The sequence below is a fragment of the Spermophilus citellus genome (genome assembly GCF_964194105.1).
Source record: "Spermophilus citellus genome assembly, chromosome: 7".
In the NCBI taxonomy this organism is placed as follows: Eukaryota; Metazoa; Chordata; class Mammalia; order Rodentia; family Sciuridae; genus Spermophilus; species Spermophilus citellus.
In genome coordinates, this window is record NC_138188.1 from 54,058,777 (window position 1) to 54,073,300 (window position 14,524).

The window sequence follows — 14,524 nt, forward strand, 5'->3', positions numbered from 1 at the left end:
AGCACCCAGACCAAGGGGGGGGGGTGGCTTCTCACACTCAGGAAATCCCAGCTCTCTCTCTTTCCCTCACTTTCCTAAGTAAATCTGTTTGTACCTTTATTCCACACATGCTTAAATTTCTTTCCACAATGTTTGTCAAAAACCCCACTAGTTCTGATTCCCCTGGGGACTCCTCAGACCTCCAGTGACAAAACTATGATTCAGACCCAGCAGTGTGGACCAGAGGCCCCCTGCCCCCTTGCCTGTCCTCTGTGCTCCTGGGGCCCAGGACACATCCTCACAGTGTGTTCCCTGCACTGCCTATGTTTCCTCCACCACAGAAGAGTGGGAATCGTACCTTTTCACCTTGGCATCTCCAAGTGCCCAGCATGGAAGGAACATGCAAAATATGCATATTGAACCCAACAGAATGGACTTGTCTAATCCCCAGGGTTTACGCTCCAGCCTTTACAGAATTCTATGTGAATTAGGACCCAGACATAGGCCAGAATTCACAGATTTAATAATGATTCTTAAGAAAAATGGTTTTCTTAGCTGTTTCCCTTTCCTGGTTTGGGGTTGTTAAATAATTTAAATGACAGATCTAGAATTTATTTTTTAATATGACTTTCTAAATAGGAAATGCCAGAACATTTCTCATCATTTTATTATTTGAGAGTAAGGATCATGTAATTTCTTATTTCCTTTTCTACACCAGGGGTGCCTAATAAATATTAAATACTGATGCTATCATTACAACTAAAGAGGAAAACAACAACACCTTCTCTTTAAAAATAGGAGGATTTATGGTTAGAAAAAAAATACAAAAAGATTTATTCATGCCCCTTATGTTTGCAACAAAAATCCTAAATCTGAGAGAGCTTTATGAACCTGTGAATATGAAATAGTTAAACCATCAACAAAAATTAGCTTAAGAAACTGTTGTCACAGGAATCCCAAGCTAGAGTGTGGACACTTAGGTCCACCTTGGGTTATTTGATACCTTTCTGTTTTAAGGTATTTACAATATTACAAATAACCAATCCCCTAGTCCCTCGCCACTGCAGCTAAAATACATCCAAGTCACCTCTTTGCCTCTTGACTTCTTAGCATTCCTGGGATTTTATATAACTCACATCAGAAATATCTATAGAGAAAACAACTTGCCACTAAGGAGGTTCAATCATGAGGTTCAAAAAAGTCAGAAGAGATGAGGAAAGTGTTCTGGTAACCAGTAGTGGCTTTTTATAAGACCCATCATTTTGGTCAAAGTCCCCCAGAGAAACAGAATCAACTGGACACACACACACACACACACACACACACACACACACACACACACTGGCTTGCAGGATCCAAGGAGTGTTTTTTGGGCGGGAGGGGGATCTGAATTCTGCAGGTAGACCAACAAGCTAGAACCCCAGACAGGATGGGTGTTGAAGACTTGCTTCTGCCTGGTCAGAGTGATGTGTCTTCCTGCTCAGAAGACGGCAGTCTTTTCCTGAGAACTTCAGCCGACTGGGGGAGGCCTGCCCTGAGATGGAGGGTACTCGGTCTCACTCACTAAGAGCCTCCTGATTTAAAAGTTAATCACATCTTTAAAAAAGCAAAAACCTTTACAGCAACATCTAGACTGGTGTTTAAGGGCACAGATGTGGGCACCACAGCCCAGCCCAGTTGACAAGCAAAATTAGCCACCACGGCCATCAATATTCCTCATTGTGCCAATTACTGCAGCTACAATTCTTTCAGCCAATAGGAAGATGATAACCTTTAGATTTCTCCTGGGACAGAGAAAACTAGTTCCTTCTTCAACCATGTGAAAGCTGGTATCTTCCTTGGCTTATGGAGTACACCACGATAGGTGATAAAGCTTTGGGGGCGAGCAGGGTGGCTTTCTCTCCCTTTGGCAATGTATTTCTGTCCCACAGACTCTTCCAAGGAGACTTCCAGGATAAGGAGCTATCACATTCCACCACAAGGCATCTCTCATCAACTAAATTGTCTCAGGTGCTTTGAGACAGTAAGTAATTGGAATCCCTTCATTTATAAATCTGTGTCCTGGATTAAACATTCATGGCACCCAGACAGTGCACAAATACACCGTGTTTGACCTCCAATGAAAGTTTCATCAGGATCTGACAGCAGGGGTTTCATGAGCCCTAAGCAGCAGGTGTACTCTCTGTGCTGGCCAAAGCAGGGACATCCCCACAGTCCGGCCTTCTGCTCCAGCCAGACCTCCCTCCCATCTAAACAACTCCTGCTTCCACTTCTTCACGTTACCCAAACAGATATGGAAGTCTCCAGTGGGGAGCAAAGCCCTCCAGAGCTGGATTTAGAGGAAATAACAAGGAAGATTGTATTTCTTGATAAATGGAGGGAAATCTTTAGTTATCACAGGTAAGAGGTGTTGTTCTCCATTTCTCCAGAGACAGAGGGGCTCGGGGTGTTAAATAATCAACTCTGATGCTTGCTGCATGAGGAGTTTCCATTAGAGATGCACGTTTGGAATGCTTGTTGGGGAGCTGTCGACAAAGACTTCCCCAGCGAGGCTGGGGCTTGGGGAGGTTCCGGAATGTGAGCTTCGGATGCAGTGGGTAATTTACTCCATGTTTTCTCCTTCACTTATAGGTTGGGAACCAATAATGCAACTCTGCAGGTAATTACTTTCCCCGGGCCAATGTGTTTTCCTCTAGTAGCTTCTTCAAACAATCACATTAACAGCACAATCTGCATTTATTCAATGCACATAATGTCACTCAGGCACTAGCATTTAATGCGTGAAAGCTGGAGAGACTAGAAAGCCTGTGAAGATTTTATCTGGTGCTTTCTCCCTTCAGAAATGTCTTCTTACTGTTAAGAGCTACTTTTCATCATTAAGAGCACCATATGGTTATTATTTTAGAAAAAAAGTAATAGAATTTGAAGTTCCTACACTTGTGAAATAACACTAGAATCTGACAAACCAGCGCATCCAATGTCCCTGAAGAAAAGTAATTTTGAAAATAGTTATCATCTTTATTCAGCATCTGACAAACTGCTTTCCTTTACCATTTTCAAATAAGGGAGAGATGACTGAATTCAGGTGTTAAAAAAAGGTGTTTTGTCATCAGTATATTAAAATCTCTTACTCAGTATAAGATGAAAGATGTTTGTACCTCACGTAACCTGCAGAGGTTGAGAGGTAATGGACTTTGTACTGCAGGCAGTACATCAATTTCTGAGCCAACACAGCATAAAATATTTAGGTGATTTTCCTAGCACTAATACATATAACCAAGCAATTGGATTATTAAAATTTTAACTGTAATGCTAAAGCATCTTGCTTCAAGTAACCTGTGATCAAAAGCCTTATTTGTGCTAAAGCCTTCTTAACCATAGTCTAAATTAGAATCTGGGAGATAATACTTCTATTTTCGTCCTGAAAGTATTAAATGGAGATAGCTACATTTGGGGGGATAAAACATTCAAAAGATAAAACAATCTCTGAAAGGAAAAAGTAAATAAGTGTCAAGTTATGCTCTACACAGGGCGGGGAAACCCCACTGGCACAAATGTAAAGATTTTCCATTTGATTTACAAAATGCATCTTCTCCCATCAGTAGCCTGTGCCTCAGATGCTGCGGTTCTGAGATAAGAGAGCATCTTTGCCTCTAGGAATACAGAAAAACGAAGAAGGCCGCATCCTTCACATTTTAGCTCCAATGGGGAAGTTCCTTTCAAGGTGTTAGTACCCATGTTGAATAAATCAGAGGAAGCGTGGAGGCTAACTTGTGCTGAAATGCCAGCGAATCAGTCAAGAAAAGTTAAAAGAGATTTTTTTAAAGGTGGGGGTGAGCATTTAAAGAAGAAAATTATTATGCTCCCTTATGGGACAATAGGAATCGAAAAGAATTGAACAGAGGAAACTCGATTCAGTTATTGGCCAATAAGCATTATGATGGGGGTGCCCCACGGACAGAAAAAAAGCAGCCCATGTTCCTAAGATGCTATCTTTTCCAAACAAGCGACGGTGACATTTACATTCTTCTCTAAACATAATTTCAAGTCAAGGCCTCGATAGCATTAATTATGTTTCCATAGTTACATTTCACCTCTCTGAGTCTCATAAAACTTACAAGAAACTCCTTTGACACAGACCCTGGGATTTTTAAAAAATATTTCCATCTCTTTTATCGCTATTTATTACAAATTTCAGGCATCTATAAAAGTGAGACAGCATTTTCTGAACACTGGTATTTCAAAGAGAAAGAGAAGACGTGGAACAGGTTATCCTGTCTTTCATCTTTATTCTGTTTGCTTTGTCTCTTTTGGGCGGCTGGCATTTTATACAGAACCATGAGGGGAACGCTGCATCTGCTGATGGAACTGGAGATGGGACAGGAACACCTCAGCCCAGAGGACAGGCACGTTGGCCACCCAGGGGCCTTTGTCCTATTCCCAGGCCCTCCGTCATCTCCTCAAAATCGGGCGGCTGTCCTATCTCCCTGACAGTGGCCACAGTAAGTATAGCTGGTCAATTAAACATGAAACAGGTCTTGGCAGAACCAGACTGGGAATCTCACCCGCTCTCGGGAGAGTGTTGTTGAAGATCAGACTACAGACGGCTGGGATTGGTGAAAGGAGAATTGAACTTAAGCGACTTATTGAGGGCATTTCCCAAGGACACGGGTGACAGTAGCCTTTTCCTCATGAACTCTGAAAGTCTCTCTTTACTGACTCCCTCAAAATGACAGTTATATTTGAGAGAGGGAGTTGCATTCAAATGTTCTCTCTGGAAGGTAGACTGGGTCAGTCCTCTAAGGAGCAGGCAGACCACGGAGCACTGGGAATGCATGAGTCTCTGGGCAAAGAAGGGGCATAGGAGAGGACCCTGCAGGTGTGGGGGCAGGAGGGGGCTCAGTCCTGGGACAGGAGCTGATCTCAGGAAGGGCTTCTTACTTAGGACTATTGATTAATATATAGATTTAAAAAAAACCCTGGAATTTGAGGATCCAAATGGATCTGGAATATTGGTCCCAGGGACTGTTTGTTTGATTCAAGTCTTGATCAGGATGAAAATGAGGCTGATGCAGAGAAGTAGCCAGGAGGTGAACCTAGAGATATCTCAGGGGTCACATAGGCCGAGTTGGAGGTAATGTCTTGGCAGATGTCCAAAGGAGCAGCTGTCGTGGTTGAAAAGACACAATTGGAAATGGGAAGTGAGGACAGGGTCAGATCAAAATAGAAGTACCAGGCGGGTGAGAGATCCCTCCAATTGGGTTCCTCTCCAAAATGGTGCTTTAAGTCGTAATGGAGCTCAGGCTTCCCAGGACAAGCCACCCAGGTTGGCGCCACCCCTCAAACCCCTATGACACTCTAGAGCCTCAGGCAAGGACCTTTCCTTAGGACCCTAAGAAGAAGTGTTGGAAGAGGCACTTCCTTCCCAAGAACATGCTCCCACACACCTGGCACACCTGCAGAGATGCCCCAGGACCTGCTCAGTCATTTGGACAAAGACCAGCAGCATCTGCCCTGCGCCAGGCTGCCATGTACGTGAAGTCAGGCATTCTGTGTGTTGCACACAGGGACCCGCTGAGAGGAGTGGGTGGGGCCAAACCCCTCAGAGAAACCACACAGAGCCTCAGGTAGGGCCTCTGGCTGCTGTTGGAGCTATGGCTGGGTGACCCCAAGTGCAGCATTTCAGTATAGCCTTTCCTGAAGCTTCCCAGATACACATGGGGACCAGAGCCCCGGAACTCCTTGGGATTGTGTGACCTCTCAGGCTTCCCGAGCCGCTCTCCACTGCCACACTTCTCTACAGATGTGCTGAGCCTCGCTCCCTTTCTCCTGTGAACACGCTGCCTCCATCCGCCTTCCTCTCCGGCTGGCAGGGGAGACAGGCAGACAGGGGCTCTCTGAGAGACTTTGCTGTGCTCATTGGCCTTGACACCCCTGGTAGGAGGGCGTGTCTTGTACCCTCCTTCCAGCAGTGAAGATAGTGACTCTAAGTCCTGTCAGTGCCCAGTTCTTGGTGGGCCTGCTGCCTACATGGTGCAGCCAGGAGGTCAGAGCAAGTAGAAACTCCAAACCAGAAATCCAAAATGCTCCGAAATCCAAAACTTTTCAAGGAATTGACATGACAGATGGACAATTCTACACGTGACCTCCTATGATGAGTCACAGTCAAAATGTAGGTGCATTAAAAATATCATATAAAATTACCTTTGGGCTGTGGGTACAAGGCCCATCTGAACTATAAGTGAATTTCATGTCCAGACTTGGGCCCCATTCCCAGAGGGTCTTACTATGTATGCTCAAATATTCCAGAATCCAAAAATCCAAAACACTTCCAGCCCCAGGCATCTTCTTTTTTAAAATTTATTGGTGCATTACAATTATAGACAATATTGGATTCATCATGACATACTCATTGTACACGCACATAACATGACTTGATCAATGTCACTCCCCAGCATGTCCACCTTCCCTCTCCTCCTCCCTCCCCTGACTCCTCCCTCTGCTCTACCCAGGCATTTTCAGTGAGGGATAATCAGCTCGTATGTGCATTTTACTTGATAATGTTTTAATGAAAAATCTTTCATAAAAATATATTCTTTGTTTATGTACAGATTTCTTATGGAGAATATCATTTAAAAAGTAATACACCTCTGAAAAATAGGCTACCTTTTATATGAAAAAAGAAAAACTATGATTCTATTTGGTATTTGCCTGTGTATTAAAAAAAATGAATCCCAGAAGATTTCATCAAATACCACAGGGGCTCAGAGGGTACAGGAGACAGGGATAGGAGGGAGTGTGTTCACAGCGTACGTTCTGGACTCTGGAATTTGAACCATGCAAATGTACTCTCTATTTTTAAAAACACACAAATCTTAAAAATAGAAAAGCACTCACAGATGTTTGTGAAGTCTTTTCTCTCCGTAGGAGAGCAGACACACACAGAGAGGTGCCTGGAGACCTCCCCAGTGGCTTTTCCAAGGTGATTCTCTCCCTTTGCAAAAGACAGGGAGACAAGATCCAGACCACTGCAGCCTGAATCAGGGGGATGTCCCAGAAGTAGAGATAATTAATCTTTTTTAAAAAATGAATTTGGACTTATTCCCATCATGTGGGCCAGATGATAGTATGTCCTTTAAATAGCAGCAGCATTAATTAAACACGCCCTGGACTCCCAGATGATGAGCTTGGGGTTCTGAATGTTTGTCCCGGGCGGGTTTGGAAGCTTGGCTGATTCTGATCCACATTTCAACAGCACAGCCACCTGGCAAGTTACAGAGCTATTGGGTCCTCCTGGTCCAGGAGAGACCTTTGTCCTTCTTCCCTTCTCCGAGGGGAGTAGGGGGACCTGGGACACCTGACCCTGGCACACAGTGGCCACTGGGACCCACTCAGATGCGGAGGCTGCATCAGTGGGCCCTGTGCCTGCACTGGCCTCATGGCTCCTACCTCCTGCCTTGGGTTGCCCTCCTGAGCTGGGCAGCTTCCTTCTGTCCCTCAACTCCTGGTGGAAGGAGCTCTGGCCAAGGCTGCTGGCCCTGTGAGATCATGGAGAGGGTGCGCCTGCCCCGCCAGAAGCCCTTTCTCCCCTCCCACCTTCCCTTCCCCAGCCTCCTCCATCCCCAGCCCTTCTTAGAGACCCAGCCTGGGATTTCTTTCCTCAGACTCTTATTGGCAACCAAGGACCAGATCCCTCATGAGCTGCAGCACCAGCCCATGGCAGTATCATGGTAAATCGCCAAGATGCCCAAAGATTGACTCCGGGAGACCCCATGAACAGAGCTGTCATAGAGGGAGGTCAGGCAGGAGTGGCTTAGCGGGCAGTGAGACAGAGCCTAGTGCCCTACACATGACACCTGGCTACCAAGTGGACCTCAGAGGGTGGTAATCAATCAATACAGGACAGAGGCTCTTCTTGCGCTTTCCACCTGCCTCAGCCCAGGAGGCTGACCTGTCCTCTCCATCAATGCAGTGCCCTCCTCCTCTGACCTCCTGTTGAGTCTGAGCAATGGGGAGCCCAGCAGGGAGACTGAGGGCAGGTGGGAAAGGGAGCCAGGTTGCCTAGCGCTGGCTTAGTCCCTCTGCTCTCCTGGAAGTCCCTTCCTGCTTCCTGTCCCCAGGCTCCTTCAGGTCTAGAGGTCACGATGACTCCCAACTGCTGCTAGGAAACCGCATTAGCACGGTGGTGTCCCCATACCCAGCCCAGCCTTGGGGAGGGTCCCGTGTTAAACTTCCCTCTGGCTGACCATCCTGGTTGGAGAGTGCCACCTGTCTGGCACTGGGATCCTGCTGGTCTGCACCAGAGACCTGCCCTCTCTGTGGATGTGAACTTGCATGCCACTCACTGCTCTGGGCCTCCAGTCCTGGAGCTGTAACATGAAAGGGCAAAATGAGATGCTTTCATTCAACGAATTCTTACGGCAAGCCCTCCACATTCCAGGGGTGACCTGGAATCTGAGAAGCCACAGCAAACGTGACAGCCAGGACTCCACCACACAATCAGATGGCCCAGCGCACGACTGGCTTAGGACTCGGGAATTCCAGAATCTCGGATTCTGGCAGTCCCAAATTCATGAGGCAAAGAGAAATCTAGGGAAGAAGCCTCCACGAGGGTTATTCTAACTCAAGTTGGGACTGGATGGGGACAGGTGGCCGTGGGAAACTCTCACCCCAGGGACAAGGGACAAGACTGTCAGGGTAGGAAGTTCAACCTCTTGGGAAGAATGACTTGGGACCCGTCTTCTGTGTGTGTGCTGGTGTTGTTGATGCCGATCACTGCTGTTATCATGGTCATCTAGACAGTGACGTGGAAGGCAGAGCCAGGAGAGGGGGATGTGTCACAAAGCACAAAGGGGGAACCGTGAACTGTCCCTGGACATGTTAAGCTGCAGTGATCGCTCCAGTCACTTACAGGCAGTCACCACACGCCTCCAGTTCCCGGGCAGCAGGCAGGCCTGCCATCAAACCTGTGCAGGGCGATCTTCTTGTGTGATGTGGAACAATGTCCTGCAGTGAGAGGGCTCGCTCTTGCCTCTGGTGGCCTGGCTGGGGAGCCTCCCAGAGGTGCAGCGGGCGGGTGGAGCTGAGTGGAAGGCAGCAGCTGGCAACCGAACAAGGAGTCTGGACGGCTTGCAGGAATTTTCAAATTGGATCCGAGTTCTCAGGCTTCCAGTCTCAACAGTCTTAATCTTTCACACTTAGCCTGGTTTCTCCTCCCTGCTTCCTGCCAATCTCTGGTCTTTCTCCATCTGTGTTGGGACTTTCTTCCACACAGCACAAGATGTCCCCGCAGAGACAGGCTGTGTTTTCACGAAGGCAACGACGCTTACATTCACTCAGCACTTGGGTTTCCAAAGCCCTTTTCCATACTCCTCCTTCAGTCCTAGCCATGAAGTGGACCAAGAAGGAGTCCCCACTTCTGAATTAGCAAGGAAGAAAGGTTTGGCAATTTCCCCACGTTCCTGGGGCCAGTAAGAAACAGAGATGGGCTTCTCGGCCCTTGGAAGTCCTCCCGAGCTGTTCCATCATCATGTCAGGGAAACCCTCCTGTTATCTTCGAGGCCCTCCCTGGGGCATTGGAGGCTGGTGGCCCTCTCCAGCCACCGTACACGCTGCATCTCTCCTCCCAGAGCCTCTCCTCCAACACCCTGGGCCCAAGACCGCTGCGTGGGTTTTCTGCAAGCACACGACCCGGCCCTCCTCACACTGAGATGCGCCTGCCTTGATTTCTCTGGAGAGACCACCTTTTCTTTTGAACTGGAAGCAAAAATGATCAGGAAGAAACCTGCAGCCATGAAACCAACCTGGGCCCGGCTCGGGAAGAGCGTTCTAGATGCATGTTTCTTTGTTTCCCCTTTTGAGAAGCAATCAGAGCTGCTCTCAGGCTCTGCTAGGAAGGTGGCACAGCTTGGACCACCTGGGCTCTGGGCTCCATTTGTTCACGCTCTTCAACTGGCTTTAGGGTATGGCTACAGGGACTTTCCATTCTCAGTGTCCACTCAGCTGTCCCTACCCCACCCCCACAAGGCCCTAGTCACCCTGAACTTCTCATTCCCCATCCAGGAGGCCCCGGGCACCTGCCTGGGTGTCTGTAGAGCCTCTTCCCATCCCCCTCCTTCAGACTGCTGCGTGGTCTGTCTCAGTGTGGGGATGTGTGCCTCTGCTGGAACGTGCACTTTAGGGATGTGACATACGTAACGCACCTCAGAAGATTTTGGTTCCTGGGGAGGGTGTCGTCCCTTGTGCATTGGGGCAGACCAGGGGAAAGACTGGGTCAAGGGAAGTCCTGGCTGCACCCCTTTACCTTTTCACCCCCCTTCCCAGTGGTGACGAGGGCCAGAGCTTTCACAGCAGAGGTTTCTTGCTGTGATCGATAAAGTTGCTTGATTTCCACTGGGTTCCTTATGGATGGCAAGAGAGCTTGACTTCCATGTAAGGAAGTGGTATCAAGTGTCCTTTTAAAACAAGGTTTCTAAATCACAAGAAGTCACCAACCTAATTACAGGTGTTGATTAAGGAGTAGTTGGCACACAAAAATGGTAGAAAACACAAAGTCGGCCCATGTAGGACCATGGTGGGAAAGATGTGGGACACGGTGGGAACCCCTGCTGTTCCCACCTAGGGCGGCCTGAGGCCAGGTGCTTCCCTTGCCTGGTGGGAGGAGGCTTGTACCACAGCTACTTCACAGAATCAAGTGAATGCAATGAGTGTAAAGGGCTTAGCCCAGGTTTGGCATGGGGAAGTCTCAACAGGTGACAGGGGCCGTTCACCAGCCTAGTTCAAATAACACCTCCTCCCTGAAGCCTTCCCGAGCAACTCAGCCTAAGGTCTCTGTCCCTCTGTCTCAGGGTTCTGTCCTGTACAGCACTTTGGGTGTCAGACTTTGACCTGACCGCACTCCACAGTAGCTCGTACCTGTTAAAGATGAGTAAGTCTTCAGCTGTGAATGGACCCCTCCCCCCCCCCGGCCCTACCTTTTTTATTTTTCATGAGTTTCATTGATAAAGACTTTTTCCTACTTTTCTGGGAAGATCTAAAAGGGCCTCTCAGATCTCAGTGTGTGGTTAGCGCACCCAGGACAACTTCAGAGATCCTAGCGGGAATGCTTGTTCACATCACTGGAGTCACTACTATGCTGAGGCCACAAACATGAGGTCCCATCCTGTCCTTATTTATTTATTTTTCCTGGATCAAGAAAGAAAACCCCAGAGATGGGAGAGGCAGGGATTATAGTCAGGGCTAGAGGGACCAGAGGCCAGGAACAGAGCAGCAGCACGTGGTGGACTCTGAGGGACATGACCAGCAGGGGACGTGAGACCAGGGACACGGCATGTTGGACACGCTGAGTGGACCCTAATGTGAACGTGCTGCCCCCACTTGGTGCCTGGAGACCTGGTCACGGACTGTGGGCGGGAACAAGGCCACTCCCAATTCGCCTGGAGAGGTGTATGGAGGACTCTTTTTGCTGACAGTTTATTTCCTCTACTTTCAGAAGCTGAGGCAGAGCCTCTTTGGAAACACCATCCACATCTTCAGCTATGACTGGAACAAGGCCTATTTCAAGTTCCACAGTCCTTTCTCTGACCTTGCGTTTGCTTTGGAAGTGGCAAAGGTAACAGCCAGATGGCGGTCTTGTTAGATCCCTAGTCTCTCTCCTTCCTTCTGTGTGCGCATGAACCATTACGACCATAGTGGAGACGCGTGCACAATTTGAAACGTAACCTCAAATGATAAAAGACTTCAACATCACCACACACTGCCTGGTTATGATAGACTCCTCACCTCCTCGTTCTCCTGTCTCTTCTTTCCAAGTTCTAAGCATCCCTGAAGATTCAAAAGCAGAGGAAAATCTAGAAACTTCCCTCTGGCTTGTTTGAAGTCTCAACAATTCCTGTGTGGTCACAGGCACACCAACGTTCCCAGGCCAGCTAGTTGCTTGCCTGCTCCAAGTCGGCAAGTCTGACTAGAAGCAGGGGCAGAGTGATGGGAGGATGGAGGGGAACAGGTTTCCAGGAACCCGTCTGAGGGTTCCACAAAGAAGCTAGTCATTGCAGATTCTAGCCGGCCACGGTACCCTGCTACAGCCAAGGGCAGGGGTGCATAGGGACAGAGCAGCGTCCCTTCATGAAGCCCTGGGGTACCAGGAGGGGGTGGGATGCAGAGCAGGGTGGAGAACCAAGTCCACTCCCAGGGCTCTTTGTCACGTCCACTCCGTGGTTCTGCTGCGGTGGTAGAGCCCAGCACACAACTTCGCCCTCACTGCTCACCCTCCCCATCCCAGGGAGGCCCCCGGAGCATTCAGATGGCTGTACAAGGGTCCATCATCAAACATCTCTTGTTTACCAGGAAGGACAGAGACTGCCACCTTCGCAGGTAAGAGCACTGTGAGCAGTGCGGAACAGTGACCAGCTTCATGGAGACCTTAATATGCTAAATAAGCATACTGGACAGGGCGGGTGGCCTCAGGAAGGACTTGTGCTCCTAAAGCAGAAGGCAGACGTGATCAGGGGCTGGCCTGCAGCACTGGGGTGGGGGGCCTCCTGCCGTCCCTTCAATGTCCAGTGGCAGGAATGAGGTTGACAGGTTTCATGCTCCACTGCGGACCACCCTGTCAAGCAAAATTATGCCCCAGGTCTCAGGTGAGCTCACCTGTCCATACTTGATGGGAAGCCGTAACCCAACAATTCTAGGGGGAACCACGGAGGTGGTTCAAACCTGTGAATGAAGACTCCATCCTCCTACTTCACCAGTCTAACAAGGGACCGTGTTTGGTGGTTCCCTATTTGCTAAAATCAACTCAAAACTTGTTCAAACTGACTTTATTCTTAGAGGTTAACAACTGCCCCCCATCATGTGCAGAGCCCTGTGCTGTGTGTCAGAGGAAATGAAAATCAGTAAAAGGCAAATATCTGCCCTCGGGCTAGATAGGTCATCCCCACCAGGAATGAAATGTATAATGTATTCTAAGGTCATGGATTGCCAGGTCCTGCGGAAGCACGGTGCACAGTGGGGATTTTTATGCCAGTGATTTATTCCGGGTGTGCCCTCCAGAGAGCCCTGTGAGAGAGCAGGAGAAGCAGGCAAGAGAGGAGCAGCTGAGGAAGAGCGTGGCTCCCAGGGAGGCCAGCCAACGCTGGGGGAGCTTGGGCACAAACGCAGCCTGCCCCACCTTCAGATAAGGAGGGGGCGCCTCCTGCCCAGCCAACCCTGGCTCCCGGCCAGCCACAGGAATGGGCACCCCTCCCAGTTGTCTGTGGACCAAGAGGCTCCAATCCTTTGGAGGAGGGTGAAAAATGGAAGTCACTAGAGTAGGACCCAAAGTGTCTGGGGAATGCACCCAGTGCCAAATGGGGGGACCCAGGGAGCCAAGATGGGACATGTGGGCACATGAGCACACACATGAACACACACACATACGCACACAGCACACACATGTGCACATGTGTACACACGCATGAACACAGGCACACACATGCACACTGTACACATGTGCACACATGTGTACACATGCATGAACACAGGCACGCACATGCAAACATGCATACAGCACACACATGCACACTCATACAAACACACACACAGCATGCACATGCACACAGGCACACACATGTGCACACATGCATACATGCACACATGCACACATGTGCACATGCACACATGAAGACACACATAGCATGCACACACATGCAATCACATGCATACATGCACACATATACACATGCATGTGCACACACATGCAGACATGTACACCCATGTGCACAGCACAGACGTGCGCAGACGCATGCATACACACACACATACACATAGACATGCACACACACAGCACCACACACGTGCACCCAGGCATGCACACATGCACACATACACATACACAGTTGCTACATGATGTAAAGCACTTAGCACAGCACCGAGTCTGTGGCAAACTGAACAACTGTGAAGGGTCACTTTCCAGGGAGCTGCTGCCCCCTGCGCAAGCCTCTCTCTCCCTCCCCCTTAACTCATAGCACTTTGTCCTCTTCTCATTCCACTCTGTGCTAGAGTTTTGGGCCCTCAGACTCCTTGTCACAAATCTGTGCCTTGCCACAGAGCTAGAAGGATTGTGTAAATCATCATCAAGCTCACTGTAGCCATGGCTGTGTGTCCCTCTATAGAGGCCACACTTGTCAATGTCACACATGTAGAAAGTAAGCAGAGTGACGTCACACAGAAGATTGGCTCCCATTTCCTGGGAAGGTGTGTCCTCAAGGGCACTCAGCTCAGTGGAACAGTGAGAAGCAGGGATTCAGGACCCCAACAGCCTGAATTCAAGTCACTGCTCCCCCACTTTAAAAATGAGGGAAGAGTGGCGAGTTACTTAACCTCTCTGTGCCTTTTTGTGGGAGCAGCAGTGGTATGTGCCCTAGAGGCTTAAGCAACCAGACAAGGTGACATACGGGAAGTGCTTAGTGCAGGAATACAGCGAGTGCAGGACCATCTGGGGGAGACCTCCTGTGCCACTAGGACGGGACAGATGAAAGTGGAGAGCAGGTCCAGGCTGGCCAGTCCT

The 14,524-nt window shown here is 48.9% G+C and overlaps 1 protein-coding gene across 1 annotated transcript in view; it reads left to right on the forward strand.

Annotated features, from left to right (window-relative positions):
• Window positions 1-2,272: 2,272 nt before the first annotated feature.
• The window catches only part of MINDY4B (MINDY family member 4B), a gene marked incomplete at both ends in the record, with an annotated part of 28,736 nt that continues 16,484 nt past the window's right edge, over window positions 2,273-14,524 (forward strand). The window contains 5 exons of the mRNA XM_081301901.1: window positions 2,273-2,379; window positions 2,611-2,638; window positions 4,314-4,481; window positions 11,471-11,590; window positions 12,260-12,351. Of these exons, the coding sequence (XP_081158027.1) occupies window positions 2,273-2,379; window positions 2,611-2,638; window positions 4,314-4,481; window positions 11,471-11,590; window positions 12,260-12,351 (515 nt within the window). The remainder of the gene's footprint in view (window positions 2,380-2,610; window positions 2,639-4,313; window positions 4,482-11,470; window positions 11,591-12,259; window positions 12,352-14,524) is intronic.